At 38.0% G+C, this 26,438-nt stretch overlaps 2 protein-coding genes across 6 annotated transcripts in view; one reads left to right on the top strand and one right to left on the bottom strand.

Annotated features, from left to right (window-relative positions):
- ndufaf5 (NADH:ubiquinone oxidoreductase complex assembly factor 5) overlaps nt 1-6,269 on the bottom strand; it is an 11,062-nt gene extending 4,793 nt beyond the window's left edge. Inside the window, exons 1-5 of the mRNA XM_035944306.2 lie at nt 6,004-6,269; nt 4,292-4,332; nt 3,168-3,231; nt 1,488-1,535; nt 323-426 (exon numbers count right to left, since the gene is read on the bottom strand). Of these exons, the coding sequence (XP_035800199.2) occupies nt 323-426; nt 1,488-1,535; nt 3,168-3,231; nt 4,292-4,332; nt 6,004-6,216 (470 nt within the window). The 5' untranslated portion in view covers nt 6,217-6,269. The remainder of the gene's footprint in view (nt 1-322; nt 427-1,487; nt 1,536-3,167; nt 3,232-4,291; nt 4,333-6,003) is intronic.
- Nucleotides 1-26,438, top strand: part of esf1 (ESF1, nucleolar pre-rRNA processing protein, homolog (S. cerevisiae)) — a 27,691-nt gene extending 1,253 nt beyond the window's left edge. Inside the window, exons 1-14 of one of the 5 annotated variants that reach the window (XM_023261982.3) lie at nt 6,428-6,577; nt 7,642-8,012; nt 8,861-9,138; nt 9,212-9,325; nt 11,906-12,015; nt 13,007-13,159; nt 14,122-14,236; nt 17,255-17,420; nt 17,943-18,104; nt 19,326-19,453; nt 19,825-19,915; nt 20,928-21,010; nt 22,816-22,965; nt 23,461-26,438. In XM_023261982.3, coding sequence (XP_023117750.2) covers nt 7,664-8,012; nt 8,861-9,138; nt 9,212-9,325; nt 11,906-12,015; nt 13,007-13,159; nt 14,122-14,236; nt 17,255-17,420; nt 17,943-18,104; nt 19,326-19,453; nt 19,825-19,915; nt 20,928-21,010; nt 22,816-22,965; nt 23,461-23,814 — 2,253 coding nt within the window. In that variant the 5' untranslated portion in view covers nt 6,428-6,577; nt 7,642-7,663 and the 3' untranslated portion in view covers nt 23,815-26,438. Of the gene's footprint in view, nt 1-6,427; nt 6,578-6,598; nt 6,867-7,641; nt 8,013-8,860; nt 9,139-9,211; nt 9,326-11,905; nt 12,016-13,006; nt 13,160-14,121; nt 14,237-17,254; nt 17,421-17,939; nt 18,105-19,325; nt 19,454-19,824; nt 19,916-20,927; nt 21,011-22,815; nt 22,966-23,460 lie in introns of those variants that run through there. The other 4 variants (XM_023261978.3, XM_055010062.1, XM_055010060.1 and 1 more) reach the window with 4 other exon arrangements.

Below are 26,438 nucleotides of genomic sequence, written 5' to 3'. Positions count from 1 at the left end.
AAAAACAAGTCAAGAAAAACACACAAAATGACCAGACAGACACAAAACGACGACAAAGAGACACAAATAATGAGACAAAACTACCAAACACACACAAAATGACAAAAAAGGCAGAAAATCACCAAAAAAGACACAAACTAATCAAAAATGAACACAATTACTACAGAGACATTAAACACCCAAAAATGACCAGAATGACGGAAGAAAGACGCAACACAAGGACAAAGAAATGTAGAATTCCTACCAGGAGACGGACAGATGAAGACCCAGAGTGAGTCTGAGGATGGACCTGTTAAAGTGTCTGAGAACACCTGGAACTCACCTGAGGCTGCTCAGCACCAGGTCAAAGGTGTTTTCCTTAAACGGCAGAAACTCCTCGTCAACCACGATACACCGAGTCGGGATCTCAGTCTGTCGACACTGTTTCTGAACGTCACAGACACACAACAGTTTGGTTTAGCTCAAAACAACCACAAAGACAGAAAATATTCACAAAGAGAAAGAAAATAACGACAAAGAGACAGAAAATGACCGAAAAGAAACACAAAATCACCTAAAAGAGACAGAAAATGACCACAAAGAGACAGAAAATAACCACTAAGAGAAAAGACAGAAAATGACTTAAAAAAACACACAAAATGACTTAAAATAGACACAAAATGATGTAAAAGAGACAGAAAATGACCTTGAAAAGACAAAAAATGACTTAAAAGAAACACAAAATGACTTAAAATAGACACAAAATGACCTAAAAGAGACAGAGAATGATTTAAAACAAACACAAAATGACTTAAAATGGATACAAAATGACCTAAAAGACACACAAAATGACCTAAAAGAGACACAAAATGACCTAAAGAGACACAAAATGACCTTAGAGACAGAAAATGACTTAAAAGACACACAAAAAGACCTAAAAGAGACAGAAAATGACCTAAAAACGACACAAAATGACACAAAATGACCTTAGAGACAGAAAATGACTTAAAAGAGACACAAAAAGACCTAAAAGAGACAGAAAATGACCTAAAAGAGACACAAAATGACACAAAATGGCCACAAAAAGACAGAAAATAACCACAAAGAGACACAAAATGACGTGAAAGAGACACAAAATGACTTATAAAAAAAACACAAAACAACCTAAAAGAGACACTAAATGGCCTAAAAGAGACACAAAATGATTTTTAAAAGATACAAAATGACCTAAAGGACACAAAATATCCACAAAGAGACACAAAACAACCACAAAGAGACACAAAATGATTTTAAAAAGACACAAAACAACCTAAAAGAGACACCAAATGACTTCAAAAAGACACAAAATGACCACTGAGAGACACAAAACAACCACAAAGAGACACAAAATGACTGCAAATAGACACAAAACGACCACAAAGACACTGTAAATGTCCACAGGAGGACACTTACAGACAGAGACGACCTGTTTTCATCGTCTCTTCATCTGTTTCAGGATCAGAACTCACCAGATTCTGCTGGGAGACGTCAGTTAGAACCAAACTCTGGACCACGTCCTGGAAGACAAACAGCTGATTACTCAGTCTGCTCACACACTAACACAACTACAGCATACATGTAACCTTACATATAACATACATGAAACATACATGTATATTATGTATGTATTACAGGTACAGTAAGAAGGATCACATTAAGGTCAGCACACTTCAGTTATTTCTGTTTTTATTCATTATTCCACCGTTTGTTTCTGACTTTCAGCTCAATGTTTGGAAATGTTTAATTGGAGGTTTTTATTTCCATTATTATATATATTAACTAATTATTTCACTATCAGTTTAAGTTTTTTTTCACTGTTCTATCTATAAAGGTTTAGCTATTCTATCATTTAATATTTCAGCATTTATTAATTCATTTGAGCTTCTTTAAATATCTGTATTTTCACTATTTTCAATAATTTTGTATTATTTCAACAAAAATGCATTATTTTTAGTTCATTTTTTAAACCATTTATAAACATTTAATCATTTTTTAAAATAATTATTAATAATTAATATTTTGTAAAATGTTCAGTTTTTTATGAATTATTTCACATTTAGTTTCAATAACACGATCAGCTGTTTATGTTTTTATTTACCTGCTGCATTTAAAACATCATTTTAGTAAAATATTCCAGGGCTATCAGGTCTTTGTGTGTCCGCTTTAAGGTGGTTTAAAATGTGAGAAAAATGTTCTCAGCATTTTATAATCCTGGAATATAAAAGCCAGTTTTTAACCAAACCTTATTTCTTACTTTTACAGGTTCATCGAGCAGCTTAAAGCCCTAAAATATTAGATTTTTTACTTTTTTTTTTTTTTTTTACATGATGTTTAAGTTTTATTATGAAAAATATTAAAATATTCAGTCTGTGTCAAATCCTTTCTTCCCTTGTGGAGGAAAATCTAAAATCGTTGTTTCTAGACGGTCAGGAAATATCCTTTGTTTCATTTCTGAGTAGAAATGTAGAATTTAGTAATGAATTAAACCAATAAATAATCAATAAACCCGATAATCAGAAAGTCAGGGGACAACTTAGATTTAGGTTCAGTTAAGTAAAACACAAAATGACCAAAGAACACACAAAACTACCCAAAAAAGACACAAAATTACCAAAGAACACACAAAAATACCCAAAAAAGACACAGCACGACCCATAAAAAGACACAAAATCACCAAGGGACGCATAAAATTACCCAAAAAAGACACAAAATGAACAAAGAACACACAAAACTAGGGCTGCAACTAACGATTATTTAATAATTGATTAATTGGTCGATTATTTTTTTTCTGATTAATCGGAGTTTAAAAAACAACACATTTTTAATTTCTGTCGCTTTATTCAGAAATTGAAGATTTGGACTGACAGAGCAAATAAGATCATACCCAAAAGAGACAAAAATACAAAAAAAAAAACACAAAATGAACAAAGAACACACAAAACTACCCAAAAAGACACAAAACTACCCAAAAAAAGACACAAAATCACCAAGGAAAACATAAAATTACCCAAAAAAAGACACAACACAACCCATATGAAAACACAAAATGACCAACGAACACATAAAATTACTCAAAAAAGTCAGGAAGTTTCATACAGAGATGTTTATGTTTTATCATCACAGAGATGTTTAACCGATTCATTCTGTACCTTGTTTAAATGTTCTGCGATGTGACTTTTTCCACCTCCGATGTCCAACGCCAACGGAAATGTCCTGCGGAGACAGAAACCTGTTATTCCTCCTGTGTCACAGTTTTAGCTTTTTGGCTTCACTGGGGTCGAAAACAGTTTGAAAAAGTTGATTAGAAATACATAAATAAATAAAAAGATCATACAGAACATTATGACAGATTTGTATTCAATTAGAATCTGAATTTCTGACTGAAATAAACACTTTAATTAGGTTGTAATTAAAGTATTTAAACGTGATTAATTACACTAAATATGACTGGAAACAGATTTAAAAATTTAAAAACACTAAGGGAAATATTCTGTCTCAGAGAAACGTCAGAAAAGTTTAAATTTAAACCAAACAAAATCGATAATAAACGACTGAACAGCCGATAAAAAGACAGAACCAGTTCAGATTGTAAGAGTGAAATGAAACTACATTTTAAAAAATAAATCATAAAATAATAAAACTAAAATAAAAACAAGAAAACAGACAAAAAATGAAGCATGATAAAAACTAAAAATAGATTAAAACTATAAATCCTAAAATAAAAAACTGATTAAAAAACAAAAAAGATATTAAAATAGATAACATAAAACAATAAATATTATAGGAAACTAGCTTTCAAAAACTTTAATCATATAAAACATAAAACAGAATAATAAAAACAAATGAATCAAAACATTAGAAAATATATAAAATATCAAAAACAAAAAAAGAAATAAGAACTAAAAAGACGTGAGAAGTACATTTTGATATTTTAGATAGAAATAATGAAAATAAAGAATGAAAAACAAGATTTTTTAAAAAAAAAGACAAAATGTATAAATCTAAATACCCTGAAAAAAGTAGATAAAAAAATAAATTCAAGATAAAATAAATTAAAAATATAAAACATGAAATAAAAAATCTTGTTTATAAAATAATCTAAACAAGATTCAAAAACAATTAAAAAAAATACAAAACAGGATAATATAAAATACCAGAATAAAAACTACAGTTAAAAAAATCAATTAAATTGATCAAAATGCTAAATTATGAACAAATTGAATAAAATAGGATGAAATTCAGCAGCAGGTTCAAATCGGCATCATGAACTCACCTGGCAATGTCGTAAACTCGATCCGCCACTCGACTGCCGACCTGCAGAACAACACAACACAAACAGAACCTTCAAGTGTTGCTGGGTTCTCTCGTGGATCTTCTGCTGATTTAATTCAGATAAATGAAAGCTGTTTTCTGCAGTAGAAGCCTTTAATGTGCCGTTGGTTCTACAGAGTCCAGATTGGCAGGAAGTGACGCAATCCACCCCGAAGAGACAAAACAAACTCATTTAAAGATGCAAAAGCAACCAGACAGAAACACAAAAGACCAAAAACACAAAACAAAAACAACTAGATGTGAGTAAAATCACCACAAAGACATCAACTGAATCACAAATGGGCAAAAGTGTCACCACAACATTCACAAAAAGACGCAACACAGCCAGAAAGAGATACAGACAAAGATTAAAGACACACAACTTTTGAAAAAGAGGTTAAAAAAAAATAGAGCAAATAGATCCACAATGACGTCAAGGAGACACAAAACAGCTACACAAAGACAGACAACCACCAGAAACAGCTGCAAAAAGTCCTACTGCAAGATTCAAAAGGACATAAAACTACCACAAAGATGCAAAACAACCACAAAGAGACACAAAACAACCACAAAGAGACACAAAACAATCATAGAGACACAAAACAACCATAAAGAGACACCAAACAACCACAAATAGACACAAAACAACCACAAAGACACAAAATTAATGCAAACATGCAAAATGACTGCAAGGAGACATAAAAACAACCACAAGGAGGCAGGAAATGAACACAAACAGCTGCAAATACTGAAAAAATAACACAAGACTCAAAACATCGACAAAGAGACACAACTGACGAAAAACAGACCTAAAGTAGAACAAAGAGATGCAGAACAATTGCAAAGACACACAACATTATCAGAAAAAGCTACAACAACCGCAACAAGTACGACTACAAGTTTCCTAAGGACCAATATGATGCACAAAACAACCACAAAAATACAGAAAATGACCACAAAGACTCACAAAACAACCACAAAAATACAGAAAATTACCACAAAGATTCATAAAACCAAAAAGACATAAAAATAAGTCTGAAACTGAACAACAGTACCAAAACAAGACTCAAAACATTGAGAAAAAGATGAAAAACATGTCTACGAACACGAAAGACAAAAGATAAAATAAACAGATACAAGCAGACTGCAGGGAGACATAATGAATAAAAATAAACCCACAAAAACTACCAGGAGGAGACAAAACTAAGCATACATTGATAGAAAAAGACTCAAAGAGACACAAAATTACAATAAAAAAGCTGCAAAGACTCGAAAAGCACCATGACAAGTTCAGATATACTCATAAATACACAAAAAACAACTCAGAATCTTAACAAAAGTACCACAAGAAGATTGGAAACATCCCAGAAAGATGTAGAACAGCCAGAAACGGACAGAAAACAGACACAAAAGAAAACAAAGTGATTCAAAACGATCTCAATGACAAATTAATCAAAACCAGCAGCAGAGACCCTGGTCGGGCTCCAGGTCTCTACCGGGTCTTCTCCGGGGCTCTTCCCTGGGCTCCTCTGGGGCTCTACCGGGTCTCTATCGAGTCTCCTACGGGTCTCCTCCGGGTCTCCTCCAGGTCTCCTCCAGGTCTCTATCGGGTCTCCTACGGGTCTCCTACGGGTCTCCTCCAAGTCTCTATCAGGTCTCTACCGGTCTCCTCACCTCGTTCCTCAGGTAGTCGTACTGGTGTCCGTCCTTCAGGGCCGCGACCCGCTGCTTCTGTCTCTTCTTCATGTCACGGTTGAACACGTTCATGGCGCCGCCGCTGGACAGGAACCGGCCCGGTACGGCCCGGAGCCCCGCCGGTCCCCTGACAGGACCGGTCCGGAGCCCCTGCAGCCTCCGCAGTACTCTGACCGTCACCGAGCCGCTCATTCCGCAGACAAACACGGAGACGCGGTGCTTCCTGTTACTGACTTCCGCCGGAACCGGAAACTGTCGGGCTCCAAACTCCAGCTGCTGACAACGAACGGACCTGCACTTTATTATCTATTATTATTTAACCACTCAACCATATTTAGTCTGCTATTATTCATTTATTTATGTTTTTAATTCGCGAAGACACTTCCCAGTTATAGTATTGTGTTTTGCTTTCCGCGTTTCGCCACTTTTGTCCCACTTCGGTCGCCGTAGCGGGAAATGGAAGGCTTAAATGTCACGGCAGAGGTGCATTGTGGGAAAACACGTGTACGGGGACTGTGGACTGAGTGGAAAAGAAGAGTGGAGGGTGTTTTCGGTAACGTTTCCTTTTTAATTGTATTTCAAACTAACCTCCCGGTAAATTTTTACCAAAGTTTGTTCTCCGCCGAGGCCGGTTTCCTGCCGCTGCTGTCCATCTTCACCGTCCGACATTTTTTTTTTTTTTTTTTACGTTAGCGAACCAGAGTGACACGGAGCCGGTAAACCCGCCGGTTTAAACCCACCGACAGACACGGAGCCGGTTTAAAACTGGTTAACAGTGCTAGGTAACAGATCTACTCTACGGTACCGGTCTACAGAGCTAGCAAACAGATCTACTAAGCAGCGTAAGTTAAAGAGTTTTTCTAGATGTTAAATAACAGGCGATGTTTGGAAGCATCGCAGCTAAACTTAGTTTTAAAAATCAAGCTGGTCTGACAGTTCAAAGGAAAATAAATCATATAAATACAGAGCAAAGCACACAGAAAACAGTAACAATAATAACAAACACACAATATATAAACAATATTAGCCTACAGTCACTAACAATGTTGTAAAATTAATAATAAAACTATTTACAATGGTAATAAGTTAAAATGTTGTAATAATGACGATGATAATCAATAAAGTAATAAGACCATAAAAAATACGATAAACAGTAAATGTGCTTTTAATTACAACTTCAATAAATAAAAAAATAAAAGTCATCATTATTTTATTGATTTTTATTAAAATTACATTCCTCTTCCTACAGGTTTTTGACATTGTTTATATTATTTTACTGTGTTTTCTTCAGTAATATTAATATCTTATCCAATAAAATAATAACCATAAAAGCACAGAAAATATAAGGTTAACATCATTAATAAAACCTAAAAACAGTTTTTTTTTTTTAAAAAAATCAAATATTGTTCCGTTTTTAACTGATTTCATTCTGGTTCTTGCTTTAGGTTGTGAGTGTTGTTTTAAGCGTTCAGAGACATTGATGTGTTTATTCAGTAGCTGTTGAAAAGTCAACTGGAGGCTTTGAAAAGTCTGTCATGTCTCGAAAAAAGTCCTGACGCAAACCACGGTGTGGACATTAGACGGTTCCCTAATGGTGCATCTGTCGGTATTCTGCAGGTGACGCCGTGATTTCGCCGACATGTCGTCCAAGAAGAAGACGGACGGCGACGATCGCTTCCTGCGGGTGCAGAAGGACCCCAGGTTTTGGGAGATGCCCGAGAGAGAACGCAAAGTCAAGATCGACAAGCGCTTCCAGTTCATGTTTCATGACGAGCGCTTCAAGGTGAATTACACGGTGGATAAACGAGGCCGTCCCATCAACCACACGTCCACGGAGGACCTGAAGCGCTTCTACAAGCTGTCCGACTCTGAGGACGACGAGAAGGAGGCCGAGGACAAGAAGAAGGAGAAGAAGAAGAAGGTTGGGAGAGGAGTGACAGACGAGAGGAAGAACGAACCTGAACGAGGAGTTCGAGTCATCGAACAGGGTGAGAAGATGATCTTTATTCTGACGTAAAGACCAAAAGGAAACACAAAACGACAAAAACGAGAAACAAAATGACAAAAACATGAGACAAACGACACAAAACAAAAAGACAAAAACGAGACAAAAACCAACTAATAAAGCGTAACACAAAATGACAAAAATAAGACTAAAAACACAAACGAAACAAAAAGCAAACACAAAACGACAAAAACAAGAAAAAAATACAAAACATGAGACAAACGACAAAAGTCAGACAAAAAAAGACAAAATACAACAAAAACAAGACAAAATATTACAAAAATGAGACGAAAAATGGCAAAAATGAGACAAAAAACAAATTATTAAAAAATTATTTTAAATTTATACTTTTATTAATTTACAATCTGCAGTTAATGTCTTCTGTGGAATTTTTACACTTTGAGGGCCAGATTGGACCCTCTGGAGGGCCGCTTTTGGACGCAGGCCGCATGTTGGACACCCCTGCTGTCAACGATCCAGTGACTTTGATAATTCACATAGAATTTAGACAAACTACACAACAAATCTCCTCTAAGCCAGATTTATGTCGACAAAGTGGGTCTGAAATTGAAAAAATTGCCCACATTAAAAATATTTTAAAAATCTGTTAAAATTTTCTTATTTAATGCAAAAACAGCTGACAAGTCAGAGGTGGTCTGAAGAAGAAATTGTTCTGAAACGCTGATGATTTAAATCCTTACCGTGTTTTAAATGATGGAGGTTTATTTTCTGTTTTATGTCTTTTATTGTTCTATTAATCTGTCCTCATCATGAGGTTGGACAGGCTAGGTTCTGTGTCCAGCTCTCAGTTTTAATCAATATTTTCCATAGATGAAGACAATGAGGAGCAGCAGTCTGCAGAGGACGGTGTTGTTGATGAAGACGTCACCGCCAGCAGTGAGGAGGAGGATGAGGAGGAGGAGGAGTCTGGTCTGGATTCGGGGGACGACAGCAACAGTGAGCCGGACCTGGCCAGAGGGAAGGGCAACGTGGAGACCAGCTCTGACGAGGACGAGGACGTGGACGTGGACGCCATCCTGAGGAGGGAGGAGGAGGAGATCGAACATGACTGGGGAGAGCTGTGCAAAGACGTCCCGCGGAGCAACGAGGTGAGGTGACGCCAGGAGGACGCCCGGCCCACACGGACGCTCTTCACGTGTTTTAACCATGTTTGTGTGTCAGGTAACCGCCCGGCTGGCCGTCTGCAACATGGACTGGGACCGCATGAAGGCCAAAGACCTGCTGGCTCTGCTCAACTCCTTCACGCCTCACGGAGGAGCTGTGCTGTCGGTGAAGGTAAAGCTGTCGGGTTTGTGGTTAGGCTACACTTTCATCACTGAGATCAATCTGGAAATAATGAACACTGTTAGATTTTTAGAGACAAAACGTTTCTTTTACTATTTCAGATGTAAATTAACAGCTATGCTTCCTCTTCCATGTTGTGCTGCATTTCAGGAAAATTTATATTAAAATAATCATAACACAAAAGCGTCATAAAATTAACAATAAACCCCAGTAAAATGATGATAAAAGAAATGAAGTGATTATAAAAGCACAGTGAAAATAAATTAAAATGTTAATAAAACCACTAAACTAGTGACAAGAAAAAAAAACACAGAAAATAGGAATGTTTATGAAAGTAATAAAATAATAATATATGACAAAACAAAAATGGTACACATTTTTACATATATATGTGTGTGTGTGTGTGTGTGTGTGTGTGTGTGTGTGTGTGTGTGTGTGTGTGTGTGTGTGTGTGTGTGTGTGTGTGTGTGTGTGTGTGTGTGTGTGTGTGTGTGTGTGTGTGTATTAGAGCTGTTAATTTCAATTTATTAATTACAGCGAAAATAACACGTTAAAAATAACGCAATTAATTGAACCCTCCACGGTTCCCTCATTTCTGGCACACCGGTAACTCTGATGAACACTCCAGCCCAGTAGGTGGCGGTAATGAACCTAAAGTCTGTTTGTAGCCATGAAGAAGAAGCACAGGAAGCACTGAGTGAAGTCAGGCACTGGTGAACAGTGAAGGGAGATGAGACTGTGCAGAAAGTTTTCTTTTAAAAATCTTCCTGATGGCAGCTTGGATAAAAGCCTGGTTGTGTGCAAATTGTACAACAAAGAGTTTTCTGATCACTGCGTCACTTCAAGCCGACGGTATCACCTCAATGTAAAACATGTTGCTGTTAGCACCAGAGCTAACGTTAGCTACGAGTCATGCTAACGGCTACCAACGTGTAGCCATCCCATAATAGACCACTTTTCTAGACAGTGCTTGAGTTTACAGAAAGTCTTAAAATGTTGAATAAAATCGCTATAATTGCACTTAGATTTGCAGTAATCTGTGAATGTAGCAGACAGATGAAAAATGCAGATAAATAGAAATGAAACATTTTTGTGGTTTAAGTTTTTACTCCGTTGAGGCTCTGCCTCCTTGGAGGAGGAATAACCTAAACAACAAAAATATCTCTTTTAATAACTTAATTATAAGCTTTTTGTTTATAAAAAAAATTACATAAATAAAAATTGATATTCCTATAAAAAGAACCATCAAAATTACACCATTTATCAGACCCAGAAAAGATGAAAACAGAATGAATCTCTGGATTTTCAACTTTCTGAAGCTCCTTGAACTACTTATGCTGATTTTATGTGCCATACAGTGGAAAAAACAACTAAATTCAGGCTTTAAGTCATCAAAATCACTTTTTTCTATATGTCCCATTTTCCTTTTTTTAAATAAATTTTAAATTATAAACACGTATATGTCTATTCATTGATTCAACTGTCAACCACAATTTTATTTGAATTGGAAAAACTTCACTTATTGTGTCAAATATTGCTATTTGACAAAACTGCAATTATTGCGATTAATTAATTACAAAGCCTGTAATTAATTTGATTAATTTTTTTAATCGCGTCCGCCACTTTTTTATATATATATATGTATATATATATATATATATATATAAAAAAAATAATGTAAAATAGATAATATATATTAGTTTGTATTATTATTATTATAGAATATATATTGCTATAATTTAATATATAGTAACATATAATAATAATATATATTACATTTAAATTAATATTTAATATTACTATACATTATTATTATTATATAATATATAATAATGTATACTGTAAAAGCAGTATATATTAAATTTTATAATATACAATTAATAATATGTAATATATACTTGTTATATAATAATAGTACACTGAAAACAAAAACGTTAATAAAACCAATAAAATAATAAAAAAATAAATATATCAAAATTTATAATAGATAATATATATTATCATTATTATTATTATATAATATATAAAATATAATTAAATAATTATAAAATAATAATAATAATAATAATAATTATTATTATTATTAATAATAATAATAATAATAATAATAATAATAATAATAATAATAATAACGGTACACTGAAAATAAAAGTGTTAATAAAACCAATAAAATAATATTTTCAAAAATAAATAAATATATTAAAATATATAAAGTCATAATAATAATTTTAAAAAGACTACGTGCCTTTTAGGAATTGAGAAGGTGGATGAGATTTCTGCACTGAACTGACAGAACGCAGGAGAACCAAAGCAGATGTTTTCTTACAGCCTGCAGCAGAGCTTCAGACAGTGACTTCAAAAGTGTCCCTCAGTCAGAGGAGCTTCATGCTCTGACTCTTAAAACACTGCAGCTATGATGGTATCAGTGAGAGGACCTTAAATCAGCCTGTGTCAAAGCTCCTCTCATCAGAGACCAAGTTCTGCTGCTCCTGTTGTTCCACAGTTCAGGGTTCTGGATGTCGTGTGTCCGTCAGAGATAAACAGCGGTGCATGCTGGGTGTTGTTGTCCAGATCTACCCGTCAGAGTTTGGGAAGGAGAGGCTGAAGGTGGAGGAGACTCAGGGGCCGCTGGAGCTGAGACCGCTGCCCGACGACTCGGAGGACGACACCGAGGAGGAGAGGTAACTACGGCAACAAGGTCACAGGGCAACGCATGCTGAGGTCAGACGTCACTCTGGTAAACTCAGAACAACATCATGGAGCGAGTCACGTTTCCACTGATTTATCTCGGCTGTTTGAGGTTGAGAGTTTCCTCAGGATTCTGTCGTCTTCTGTTGGATTTTGTGTTACTGGTTGATTTTCTGCTGACGTCTGTCGGTCCAGAAACAGCGACGGTACCGATCTGTTAGGACTAAAGTCAGAGCTGTCAGTGTCACCAAGGGTGTTTGACCTGCTAGATCACCATGGTAACTGATGCTGAACAGCTAGATTACCATGGTAACTGATGCTGTACAGCCAGAGCTCCATGGTATCTGATGTACTGAGCTAGATCTCCATGGTAACTGATGTACAGAGCTAGATCTCCATGGTAACTGATGCTGCACAGCTAGATCACCATGGTAATTGATACTGCACAGCTAGATCACCATGGTAACTGATTCTGCGCAGCTAGATCACCATGGTAACTGATGCTGTGGAGCTAATCTGTTCTAAAGAGGTTCCATTGAGAGTTTCAGATTTAAATCAGCTGTAAGAAGCGTCTCTCTTCTAGCAGTTCTTCTCCTGATGATTCTTTCTCAGAGATTTAGAGTTTTATCCCCCATCCTGTAGATCTGTATGTTATTAATCTGCTGAATAAAGTCGTGCAGCTACAGCAGATTAGCTGGATGTTGCCGTGGTAACCTGCATGTATTCAGTTGGTGATGTAGAAAACTCATGATCATGTTTTTGCTTTTGGTCCTGATTGGCTGCAGTCTGATCCTGGCCCGTGATTGGTCTGTTCTGGACAACAGAAGAGAGTCACATGATGCGTTAACGACCACTGCTGTGACACCCAACGTCTCTTTTTATCAAACCGACTCACACTAAGGAAGCCCGGATGAATCAAACTGGCTTCGTAGTTCCCGTCACAGGTGTGTTTACTTATTCATCTGCTTGTGTGTTTCCTCTCAGGGTTTACAGAGAGAAGATGCGCGACTATCAGTTCAAGCGTCTGAAGTATTTCTACGCCGTGGTGGAGTGCGACTCCGTGGAGACGTCGGCCAAGATCTACGAGGAGTGTGACGGCTACGAGTACGAGAGCAGCTGCTCCGTCCTCGATCTCCGGTATGTTTATCGAACAACAAATACACAACAAACACCGTCACAGAGCTCCAGAGTAACCTTTCCACTGGTAGCACCGGCAAACTAGCTGAACGTCTTCTTACCGATGGTCCCTGAAGGGGAGCCACTTGAAGTTATATCTGGCAAATAAAAGGAAAATGTGTGGAGCTCTGCGTCACCTCAGCTGGACTGGATTCAAAGACTCCACAGAGCTCTGAGCGACTCTACCTGCAGCCCCATCAACTTTTTACTGCTCTCTTCTCTTACTGGTATTATTTCAGTATCGTACTAACACCAATGAGAATTTGGTGGAAGTACAACTCCACCGTACGACTGTTAGATGTCTCGCTGCTTGTTGTCGTTTGTTTCATGCTCGTCAGTGTCCCGTTTTTGTCATTTTGTGTCTCATTTTTGTCATTTTGTGTCCCGTTTTTGTCGTTTTGTGTCTCATTTTTGTCATTTTGGGTCTCGTTTTTGTTGTTTTGTGTCTTGCTTTTGTCATTTTGTTTCTCATTTTTGTCATTTTGTTTCTCATTTTTGTCATTTTGTTTCTCATTTTGTCATTTTGTGTCTCTGTCATTTTCTCTCGTTTTTGTCGTCTCGTTTTTGTCGTTTTGTGTCTCATTTTTGTCATTTTGTCTCGATTTTGTCATTTTCTGTCTGATTCTTGTCACTTTGTATCTCATTTTTATCATTTTCTGTCTCTTTTTTGTTTTGTCTCGTTTTTGTCGTTTTCTGTCTCGTTGTCATTTTGCGTCTCATTTGTCATTTTGAACACATTTTGAGTAATTCTCCATGATTCCTCTCCTTTTCCTCTCTTCTCTGTTCATCATCAGTAGAAAGATGTTCACCATGCTGAATGGATCTCCAACAACTTGCTCCTCTGTTCACTGTTTCTGAGCCGTGCTGCATTTATTTGATTCATCCATTTATTTGGTCTTTAAATGTCCGTTGTTTTCGACCAGTTTTATTCCTGACGACATGACGTTTGACGAGGAGCCCAAAGACGTGGTGACAGATGTGAACCTGTCGGCCTACACGCCCAAACTGTTCACCTCGTCTGCTGCCGCCACCTCAAAGGTAAGAAGGCTGACCTTCTAGTGATTGTCCAGAGGGACATTCAAATCCTCCTGGTTCCAGAGAACATGTGGCCGTAACATTCTCATGTGCACGAAATCTCTCCAAGGAATTTAACATCTCTGCAAGTAAACAAAATGACTAAAAAATGCCCGAAATGTTCCAAATCTCATCAAAAAATAACCAAAACTAGTCCAAAACATATCTAAAATTCCTGAAATTTGTCCAAAATTTGGTAAAATCTGTCCAAAATGACTAGAACTTGTCCAAAGTGCATAAAAAATTGTCCAGAATGACCCAAAATTTGTCAAATGTGCAAAAAGAAGAAAGAAGGTGCAAAAACAACACGTCCTGCTGTGCACCGTTCTGCTTCTAGCTGCACACATCATTGCAAATACACAAAACTAGACTCAAAATGCATCCACAGTGACATAAATCTTGCCAACAATGAGCTTAAAGTAGTCCAAAATGACTAGAACTTTTCTAACATACCTAAAATGTGTACACTGTATTGTGTCTGAAATTAGGTGAAATATGTCCAAAATGACTTAAATTTGTCCAAAATTGATCCAAAGTGACAGAAAAAACTCTAAAATGACTCAAAGGTGTCCACAATACAGTCAAATTGTGTCTTTGATGACTACAATGTTCTCAAAATGACTCAAAATTGGTTTAAAATTACATAAATCTTGTCAAAAATATTTTTCTAAACGTCCCAAATGACTAAAGCTTGTCCAAAATGACTCAAAATTCACGTGGATGTCTGGGTGTGCCGCTTATCTGGGGAGCACATGGCACCAGGATGCATTATGGGAAGAAGGCCAGGGGTCTAGTGGAGTCCAGATACCACAGCACACCTTCAGGGTCTAGTGGAGTCCAGATACGACAGCACACCTTCAGGGTCTAGTGGAGTCCAGATACCCCAGCACACCTTCAGGGTCTAATGGAGTCCAGATACCACAGCACACCTTCAGGGTCTAGTGGAGTCCAGATACCCCAGCACACCTTCAGGGTCTAATGGAGTCCAGATACCCCAGCACACCTTCAGGGTCTAATGGAGTCCAGGTACCCCAGCACACCTTCAGGGTCTAATGGAGTCCAGATACCACAGCACACCTTCAGGGTCTAGTGGAGTCCAGGTATCACAGCACACCTTCAGGGGTCTAGTGGAGTCCAGATACCACAGCACACCTTCAGGGGTCTAGTGGAGTCCAGATACCACAGCACACCTTCAGGGGTCTAGTGGAGTCCAGATACCACAGCACACCTTCAGGGGTCTCTAGTATAAACTATGTCAGACATATGTATGTTTATTTAGTTTTATTTATTTATTTTGCACCGTACCTTTTTACATCGTTGTATTTCAACATAAATAGTGCAAATGGTGAACATATTGTGAAACATGAATCCGTGTCCTTTTTCCATGTCTTTTACTGCACCATGTTGTAGTGAAAAGGAGAACCTACTGCCACCTACTGACCTTTGTTGGTATTACTATTTGTAGTAGCTGTTTGTCTCCTCTGAGTCTCTAACTGCAGCTGGTGGAACTTTCAGCCCCTCAGACTGATTGGATCTGAAGTTAGCAAGCTAAAGCTAGCATGCTAAAGTTAGCAAGTTAAAGTGACTGAGCCAAGATTAGCAGGCTAAAGTTAGCAAGGTGGAATTAGCAAAGTGAGTGAACCAAAGTTACCTACTTTAAATGAGGCAACTTAAGGGAATGAGCCAATCTTAGCAAGCTAAATTGACTGAGCCAATGTTAGCTAGTTCAAGTTACAAAGCTAAAGTGAGTGAGCCAAGGTTAGCAGGCTAAAGTTAGCAAGGTGGAGTTAGCAAAGTGAGTGAGCTGATGTTCGCTAGTTCAAATTAGCAAACCAGAGTTAGCAAACTAAAATGAGTCAATGTTAGTGAGTTCAAATTAGCCAACTTAAGGGAGTGAGCCAATGTTAGCAAGTGAAAGTGACTGAACCAAGGTTAGCAAGTTGAATTTAGCAACCTAAAGGTAGCAAGCAGTAGTTAGCAAGCTAAAGTTAGCAAGCCACAGTTAGCAAGTTAAAGGGAGTGAACCAAGGTTAGTAAGCTTATGTTAGCACACTAAAATTAATGAGTTAAAGTTAGCAAATTGTAGTGAGAGATCCAATATTAACTAGTTCAAGTTAGCAAGCTAAAGTGATTTAGCCAAGGTTAGAAAGCTGAAATTAGCAAGGTAGAGTTAGCCAAGTGAGTGAATCAATATTAGCTAGTTCAAGTTAGCAAGCTAAAGTGAGTGTGCTAACATGTGATTTTTGCATACGAACTGTTGTTTTCTGTCTCTGATGGTTTTTAATGAATATTGGAGCTGAAATGTGGGAAAAAGTTTTAAATCCCTTCACAGCTTAAATCCCAGATGTTGGTGAGTTTATCTGGTGATGCCACTAGTTGGAGTTCGCTGTTGTGATGGGAAATAAATATCACTGTCATTTTGTAAAGTTCATTTTAGACAAATTTCAGTCATTTAAGAGCAGTTTTTCATTTTAAGTGCATTGTGTGAGGAATTCTTGACACATTTTTTGACATAATTTTGAAGGCAATGTTTTATTTCTGAGAACTTTTCATCATTTTTTTGAATATTTAGTTTTTAAAATACATTTTTGACTATTTTTAGTAATTTTTGACTGTATCTAATTTTATTTCAAATTGTATATTTTTTTAATTACAGTACTTACTGTTTTAAACACATTTTTGACTAGTTTCAGTCTTTTTTTTTTTTTTTTTTAAACATTTAGTTTTTCTAATCACATTTCTGGACTTTTTCTTCCTTTTGGACACATTTGGAGTTCCTTGTATCTGAATGAGCGTCCTACACATGGTTTCTTACCAGTAATGTCTCTCAGTGTCTCCCTTTGCAGCTTGGTGTGTCCACATGTATTCATAGACGTCTCTGTCTCCAGTCTGGAAATAGTTTGGGTCTTTCACAGCTGCTTGATCCTCCAATGGTTACTGAACAGAAATAAGAGCAGCAAGTGTTTGTGTGGAACCCATCAGGTGCAGCTGACGTGGGATGAAACCGACCACGAGCGCGTGACGACCCTGAACAGGACGTTCAACAAAAAACAGCTGCTGGACATGGACTTCAACGCCTACCTGGCCTCCTCCAGCGAAGAAGAAGTTGTAGGGCAGGAGGATGCAAACCACATCAACACAACAGAGGGTATGAAAATACTTATCATTTTGTCATTTTCTGTCTCATTTTTGTCATTTTCTGTCTTGTTTTTGTTGTTTTATATCTTGTTTTTGTCGTTTTGTCTCCTTTTTGTCGTTTTGTGTCTCGCTTTTGTCATCTTGTCTCGTTTTTGCTGTTTTGTGTCTTGTTTTTGTCGTTTTTTGTCTTGTTTTTGTCGTTTTGAACACATTTTGAGAAATTCTGCATGATTCCTCTCCTTTTCCTCTCTACTCTGCTCATCAGCTGTAGAAAGATGTTTCTCCATGCTGAATGGATCTCCAATAACTTGCTCCTCTGTTCACTGTTACTGAGCCATGCTGCATTTATTTAAGTCATCAATTCATACTTTTAAAAACCTCTCGGAGTAAATGATTGTCTGTCAAAGACACTTTGTTGAAATGAGTTTTCTGTTGCTGTCAGGTAACAGAACAAGTCGTAGCTCGATGTGTCTGAGAGCTGAAACAGTTCATGGTGAAATATGAAGGCAGTTGTGTTTGTGTTGGACAGAAGAGCTGGTCTTGGAGAAGAAACCCAGAGAGGAGGAGGACAAGAAGAAGAAGAAGAGCGAGGAGCAGATCTCCAAGTACAGAGAGCTGCTGAAAGGCATCCAGGACAAAGAGAAGAAGCTGCAGGAAGATAAAGACATGGAGATGGAGATCACCTGGGTGCCAGGTACGAGGAGACGTCTGCAGATAACACTGTCTTTGTAGGCAACCAAACTCCAGATACAAGATTTTAGAAAGAATTGTGAAGATACACTCATTTATTCTACAATTCAGAGATTAGTCTGAAATCAGAGACCTGAAATGGCTGTTTGTCTGCTTGCTGTCATGCTCTGAATGTTTTCTGGAGTATATAAACGATGAAACTATCTTCAATCCAGGCTGGTACAGAGTCTCCATACAGTTCCTGTAAGTGTATATCTATGGATGGATCCATATTTCTACTAAAATACAGTCTGTGGTCCACATTTCACCAAAGATGACTTCTTTATTCTCCTCTTCAATCTGGTCTGAAATTACTTGCCTAAAATAAGATAAAAATAATCCAACAAAGACAAAAAAAACTCTCCAAAATAACATACAAATGGTCTAAAATGACTCAAAATGATCCAAAATGACAATAATGAATTGTTAATGGAAAGTAAAGTTACTCATAATTGCCTAAAATATCTCAGAATTGTCTTAAATGACATCAAAACATGTAAAATTAGTCCAAAAATGGTTCAAATATGGACAAAATCACTGCAAATGTTACTTTAAATTGTCCAAAACTACTCAAAATGTGTCCAGATTTCCTCAAAATTGATCAAATTAACAATAATGGAGAATTATTGGCCACTAAAAATGGAAAAAAATTCAAAATAAATTTGGTTGGTTTAGTGTCTCCATAAAGTTCCTGTAAGTGTATATCTATGGATGGATCCATATTTCTATTAAAATATAATCTTTTGTCGACATTTCTCCAACTGTTGAGGCTCTAACATCAGTAGAATCTGATCAGACAAAGTTCCATTTTCTTAATATTCTGACATGAGTCCAAAATCATTCAGAATTTATCCAGAATAACTTGAAATGTGACCAAAATGGCTCAAAATTATCCACATTTTCTTGAAGCTCGTCCAAAGTTAGTAAAAACTGTCGACAGTGACTCCAAAAATAGTCCAGAAAATCTGAAATTAGAATCAACCAGGATGTGTCATTTAACAATTCTGACCATTTAGCAGCACTTAGGTTCCTAATTGATCTCTTTTTAAGTATAAATATTAGATTTTTTTGTTTAATGTCAGTTGATCTAAATGTGAAATACCTTCTGATTCAGCTCTTTGTTAGCTCCATAAAGAAGACTTAGATTCAGATATGTTGATTGAAGGTGTGTTTTGTCCTTGTGCAGGCCTGAAGGAGGCGACGGAGCAGCTGGTGAAAAAGAAGCTGGAGGCCAAAGACAAGCTGACGCCCTGGGAGGAGTTTCTGCAGAAGAAGAAGGAGAGGAAGAAGCAGAAGAAGTCTGAGAGGAAGCAGGTGAGAGACTGAAAACATCTGCACAGGTGTGTTCTGTCTTTACAGGTGGAACGTAAACTGATTGGATGTTGATAGTGGAGGAGGTAACCAAAGCACTGTCATGGTCCAGTATCTCCAGAAATCAGAATTCAGAGTCAGGAAATGTGGTGAGAACGTCTAGATGCTGGTGTTCATAGAGGTCTAGATATTCATAGAGGTCTAGGTGTTGGTATTTCTTCAGCACAGAATTCTTCTTAATAAAATGAGTGAAATATTCAAAATAACCAACCTGAAACTCCCTCAGCACCTTCTCTGTTCTCAGTCTCAGCTGTAAGTTGTGATTCCCGTCGCTGTTCCTTCGTTAATCTCCTCCATGTTTGATCTTCTGTCAGGGAACCGATGTGGAACAGCTCAGCGACGACGAGCTTCCTCCAGATGTGAACCTCAGTGACCCCTTCTTCTCCGAGGAGCTCAGCGCTGCAGGTAATCAGTCGCTGAATCAATGATTTTCCTGTTCTGGTTGTTAGCCAACAGGTGCTAACTGGCTAATTCTGGTAGCAGCTGTTTAGCATGCTAGCTTAAGAGGGACAGGTGATTGGCTGAAAGGTGAGTGGGCGGAGACATCAGGTAACAAAAGGACTTCACCTTGTAAAGTCCAAGCAGCAATTTCTGGGTGTTTTTGTTTTCTTGGTCTCTGTTTTTAGCTCCTCCTGTCTCATTTTTCTTCACTGTGGTTCATTTAAAGTCCTGCAGCTCTGTGGAACCAGAACATCACGAAGAAGGAGAGAGAACTCAGAGATGTCTTCTGACAACAGGACTCAGTTAGAATGATGGAAAATATGTTTAAAATGACTCAAATTTTGCTTAAATGTCAAACCATTGTGTAAAATGGCTCAAAACTTTCTCCGGAATTTGTCCAAAACCCTTCCTTTGTTCAAAGTCATAAAAACTGTGTCATAAACGTAGTGAAAATAGTTTAAAATGACAGAAATTTGCCTGAAATGACAAAATCTCATATAAAGTGAGTTGTAATTTAAATGACGTTTGATTTGATGACAAAAATGTGTCTTAAATGACATGAAACTTCTCTAAAATGACAGAAATTTGTCCAAAAAATACTCAGAATGTGTTTTGATTATTACACTTGTCCTGCTCAACCCTCCTTGGAAGCACTGCCTGCAGTTCAGCTGAAAACTCCTGTTTGTCTCCTGACTGTTGGTCTCGGTCGTGGTTTCTGAGTTGTGCTGAGAACAGGAGAATTATTCTTATTATTTAGGTTTACAGAAGACAACTGGAGCAAATGTTTTGTTTTTGGAGAGTTTTTCAATGACACACAGCATGAAGTCATTCTGATGAAATGATTTTAAAGCTCAGATGAGGTTCATTTTTCAGACGGAAGCCAAAGTCACAAACAGGGACAGTGTAAATCCAGACAGAAACATGGAGCCTGAAGACCTGAAAGGTTCATTATCAGTGTTTTCTGGTGTTTCTGCAGAACTGAAGAAGAAGAAACAGAAGATGAAGAAACAGGAAGAGGAGCCGACGGCTGAGGAGGAAGAGGAGCTGGAGAAACAAAAGGTGAGATGGAGAAGCTCCTCCCACCACTAGCTTCCTGTCTGTGGCTTTATTTATTTATTTATTTATTTGGTAGGGACAGTGCACATTAATGAACACCTATTTTTACAGCAATGGACGTAAATATACCGGATTTTAGCACAATGCTAATTTACATCTGCAGTTCCTAGATAAAAAAAGAGGCATAACAATGATACACAAAACAATAAGTTCCAATAAAAGCGCATTGCAAAAAGTACACAAAGAAAACATAACAGTGAAACATACAATAAGAAAGGACAACAGGTCACAATAAAAGGTCAATAGGTCGCAATAAAAGGACATTACAAAGTGTACACAAAGAAGTTAAGGATCAATGGTCTCCAAACTTGTTGACTTCCAGTCACTGTTTACAGTGAGATTTGAAAACTGCTAACGTGGGACACTCCCTTATGGAGAGTGGAAGACTGTTCCAGATTTTACTATCCTTCACAAAAAGAACATTTTGTCTGAAGGGTGTTTTTCTGTGTAGGATCTTACAGTCTCCTCTAGAGGAGGTCTTGGTCCTTAGCCTGCTGTGAGCCCTTCTTTTCATAAAGTCTGACATGGGGGGTGGAGGAGTCCATGGAACACCTTGTAGATCAAACAAGCACATTTAAAATGTTTAAAATTCTCAAAGCTCAATATGATGTGCTTCTCTAAGACATCACAGACATGATATGACACTGGTTTTCTATCAAACACCTTCAACAATTTTTTATAGAGTGATTCTATGATCTTGCATGTATTTAAACCCATCAGCGACCAACATGTGATGCAGTATTCAATATGTGATAATATCATGGAATGTAGAAACATTCTAGCAGCACCATATGTTATGAAAGGTCTAATTTGTCTAAAATTGTTCAGGTTGAATTTCGCTGTATTAGATATTCTTTTAATGTGACTCTTGAAACACAGGGTGGAGTCAAGAGTCACACCAAGATATTTGAATTCAGGGACAATTTCTAGTTCCTGTCCTCCCAAAAAGACTGCTGAATGTTTGATGTCTGATGGTTGCTTTGTGAACATCATACAAACAGATTTAGTTGAATTCAGAGGCAGGCATGATTTAAAAAGCCATTCATTTACAGGAACCAGAGCTGAAATAAGAATAAAGGATGTTCTTGAGCAGTCTGGTGAAGATAACAGTGTCATCAGCATACATTTAAAATTCCACATTAGCACATGAATATGGCAAGTCATTAATATACATAGAGAATAACAGAGGGCCAAGTACTGAGCCCTGAGGTATTCCAACAGGGACATCTAGAAAAGTTGATTTGATACCGGCAATGCTAACACAGTGTTTCCTGAATTCTAAATAAGATTTTATCCACCAAATAGCATTCAAGGAGAAGTTAAAATCAGTTAATTTAGACAGAGGAATTTCATGATTTACAGTGTCAAATGCCCTTCTCAAATCTAAAAATACTGCACCAATGCAAGCCTCAGTGTCCAACATCCATTTAGTCTTTTCTATAAACAGACAGTTTGCAAATTCTGTGCAGTGATTTTCATGAAAACCAAACTGCATTGGATGCAAAGGAGAGTGGCCTTTATTTAGATGTTCATTTATAATTTTTGCGACCCACCTCTCAGCAACTTTGAAACCACTGGGAGGATACTGATTGGCCGATAATTGGCTATATTGGAACGGTCACCAGATTTGAAGATTGGGGTGACTGTAGCCATTTTCCAAGATGATGGGACAACCTTTTGTTTAAATGATAAGTTACCCATATATGTTATTGGATCACACCTCCACCTGTCGGTGTGTCTGTCTCCAGGCCCAGATGACTCTGCTGATGGAGGACAACGACCCCGAACACAAACACTTCAACTATGACAAGATTGTAGAGCAGCAGAACCTGAGCAAGAAGAAGAGGAAGAAGCTGCTGAAGAAAGGCCAAGAGCTGCTGGAGGACGACGACTTCCAGGTGAATCCTTCATCCATCAATAATCTGTCCATCATTACAGCAGGTGGAGTGGAGTTTATACCCATGGATACTTGGGCTGTGTTCCAGTATCCATCCCATAATAAGAAGAACAATCATTTTATTCATGCGGCAAAGTTAGAAAGAGATTTCCAAGAACATTTATGTCAAAGTAACAACATAAACCAGATCAGACAATCAGGTGGAGACATTTTTATAAAGCTCATGGAAGATAACATGTAGTATGTACAAATACACAGTATGTCACATGTAGTATGTACAAATACATAGTGTGTCACATTGAGTATGTACAAATACACAGTATGTACAAATACACAGTATGTCACATGGAGTCGCAGGGATGAGACGGAAAGACACAAAACAACAAAAATGAGACAGAAAACAACAAAAATGAGAAACAACACAAAAAAAGCAGCCTGAAAGGATGCAGAATGTTTGTGTAAATGTGTGATTATGTAACCGTCTGTGTGTGTTCAGGTGGACGTTAAAGACCCTCGTTTCCAGGCCATGTTCACCTCCCACCTGTTCAACCTGGACCCCTCCCACCCCAGCTACAAGAGGACCCAAGCCACGCAGAGCATCCTGGCCGAGAAGCAGCGCCGACGGGAGGAGGAGCAGCGCCGCACGGAGGACGCGCTCGCCGCTCGGAAGGCCACGCCCACACAGGGCGATTCGGCCGGCCAACAGGAAGCGGCAGGAAAGAGACGCCAGAACGAGCGGGACGGTCCGACGGCGAGCAAAGCCATGGACCCCAGTCTGTCGCTGCTCGTCAAGTCCATTAAAAGCAAAACGGAGCAGTTTCAGGCTCGGAAGAAGCAGAAGCTGCTCTAGTTTCTCTGTTTCCACAAATAAAAGTGACAGACAGACGCCTCCTGGTGGAAACAGTCGGCGGGTAGGTTTCACCAGGATCGGCCTCCTGCTGCCTGGAAGCAGGAACACAACATGATGGCAGTAAAAACTGACTCCCACTAACTCACATCAGGAGCAAATGTTGGATTTTTACAACTTTGTGTTTCAAATTCCTGCTAAAACCACCGACCTCTTTACATTAAATTCATTTACAAACATAACATTAGTTGGGATTGGTGCTTTAGTCTGACAGAACTGATGGCACGTCGCTTATGTCACATTTAAAAACAAGATATGAACACCATGAAGCCCATATTAAGGCATTTCTGTTCACTAAACCTGCCCACGGCGACATTAGTGTGTTATAAAGCATTTATTAAATCTTTATAGACTGTGTTTCAATGCCAAATACAACTTTAGCTGATTCAGATGATTACAGAACATCTCCACAATCATTCAGTAAATTAATCTTTACACATGAATACTTGGATTAAAGCAGCTACAGATCAAGTGTTCTTCAGTGATGAAGACAGTCCAGCCAAGCACCGCTAACCTGCTAACCTGTAGCCGCTTCACAATAAAAGCCTCCATGGTTTTCCAGTGGAAGGCTTTTAATGTGAAGGACCAACAGCAGTATTGAGTTAGTTAGCCTTTCTCTAACTTTAGCTGTGGAGTTAGCTTCTCTCTAATTTTAGCTGTGGAGTTAGCTTCTCTGCCTAACTTTAGCTGTGTGGTTAGATTCTCTCTCTAACTTTAGCTGTGTAGTTAGCTTCCCTCGAACTTTAGCTGTGTAGTTAGTTTCTCTCTAATTTTAACTGTGGAGTTAGCTTCGCTCTAATTTTAGCTGTGGAGTTAGCTTCTCTGTAACTTTAGCTGTGTGGTTAGATTCTCTCTCTAACTTTAGCTGTGTAGTTAGTTTCTCTCTAATTTTAACTGTGGAGTTAGCTTCGCTCTAATTTTAGCTGTGGAGTTAGCTTCTCTGTAACTTTCGCTGTGTGGTTAGCTTCTCTCACTAACTTTAGCTGTGTGGTTAGTTTCTGTCTCTAACCTTAGCTGTGTAGTGAGCTTCTCTCTCTAACTTTAGCTATGTAGTTAGCGTCCCTCTGTAACTGCAGCAGTAACTTATCACAACGCCACGAGTCTGGAAGTTTTCACAACTAATATTTGCTGCTTTAACTTACAGATTGAAGTTTTAATGGACATATTAAGCAGCATTAATTAGCTTCAATTTAATCTTCACTGTAGATTAAACTTGGAATGATTCATCGGTTAATGGTCAGCAGTTTAATAAAAACAGTCTAAATTCTGTGATTGTAGCTTCTTAAATGTGAATATTCGCCACTGACGTTGATTTGACCAGAGAACAGTCTGCAGCGACTGAAAACAGGACGCCGCTAATGCTAGCTGCTAACGTTGGCTAATCAGCACTTGCTAATATCCGTGTTTCGATGTATTTATGGATCCAAAATGGAACCAGATTCTGCATTGATCAGATCAGTTTAACGCTCCGAGCCCAAGAAGTTTCTGGGTGTTTTATTTTGCCTCATTTTTCTTCACCATGGTTCATTTTTAATCTCAGTTCCTGCAGCTCTCACCATGAGTTTTATTGATGTAGTAATAATGATTCTTGCTTTAGAAAGTTTGAAGCATCCTGGGCTCTAGGTACCTATACCATTCTGGGTAGAAAGGCCTTTAAAGCCATGGTGGATGTACGTCATGAAAAGATCAGAGAAAAGGCTATTCTGAGGCTAAACAGGCCACAGCAGTTAGTCTCACTGCAGATATGTGGACATGTTGATTTTGCAGTTACAGGTTTGTCAGAAAAATTAGAACTTAAACTGTCCTTTTAGGTGTTCAAAAGTTCTCCGTGTCACACAGTAGCCAACTTGGATGATACAGCTAGAGGCATCATAGCCAAGTGGATCCTTCCAGCCAGGATCACTGGTCTGATCACAGATAGGGCCCAAGTGTCAACCAGCTGAGTATTAGACACATTTATCGTTTTGCTCATGAAGAAATCTTTAGCACAAACTCCAGATTTGTAGGCAATCTGAACCCAGAAATTGGGAGTTACTTCAAATCTAGCACCACTGCCAATGTGGGATTTCTATGATATTTCTAAATGGAGTTTTTATACTAACTGCTTGCTTTTATAGAATTATATTCCTAATGTTTTACACTGTTTACTGTTTAAGAGTGGAAAAGTACTAGGTGAAAAGTTATGATGAAGACTCTGTTTCAAGGTTATGCTAGAAGACTCTGTTCCACAGATAAGAAAAACTGCTGAGGTTTCACCCTCCCCCACAAAGAGGAACCGTCTTCACAGCTGTGGGTCTCGGAGCACAGCATCCAGATCAGAAGCAGAACAACAAGATGGCCGCTCATATGCAAAGGAGGGGGTCAGATGTGCAGAAGACAACCAGTCAGAAGAAAGACACACCCTGAATGCTTATGCACCTGTGAAACTAGATATAAGGCTGGGTCAGCGTGTCAGACTTCATGAACTGAAAAGAACTCTGTTGTTGTCAGGGATAGAAGTTGGGACCCAGAGCTCTGTATGCTATATTCAATCTACTGTTAAATAAACATGTTGAATGAGACCTAAA

Source organism: Amphiprion ocellaris, chromosome 4, assembly GCF_022539595.1.
Source record: "Amphiprion ocellaris isolate individual 3 ecotype Okinawa chromosome 4, ASM2253959v1, whole genome shotgun sequence".
In the NCBI taxonomy this organism is placed as follows: Eukaryota; Metazoa; Chordata; class Actinopteri; family Pomacentridae; genus Amphiprion; species Amphiprion ocellaris.
Note: the sequence above shows the minus strand (reverse complement) of the source record. Positions and strands in the feature narration are given on the sequence as shown.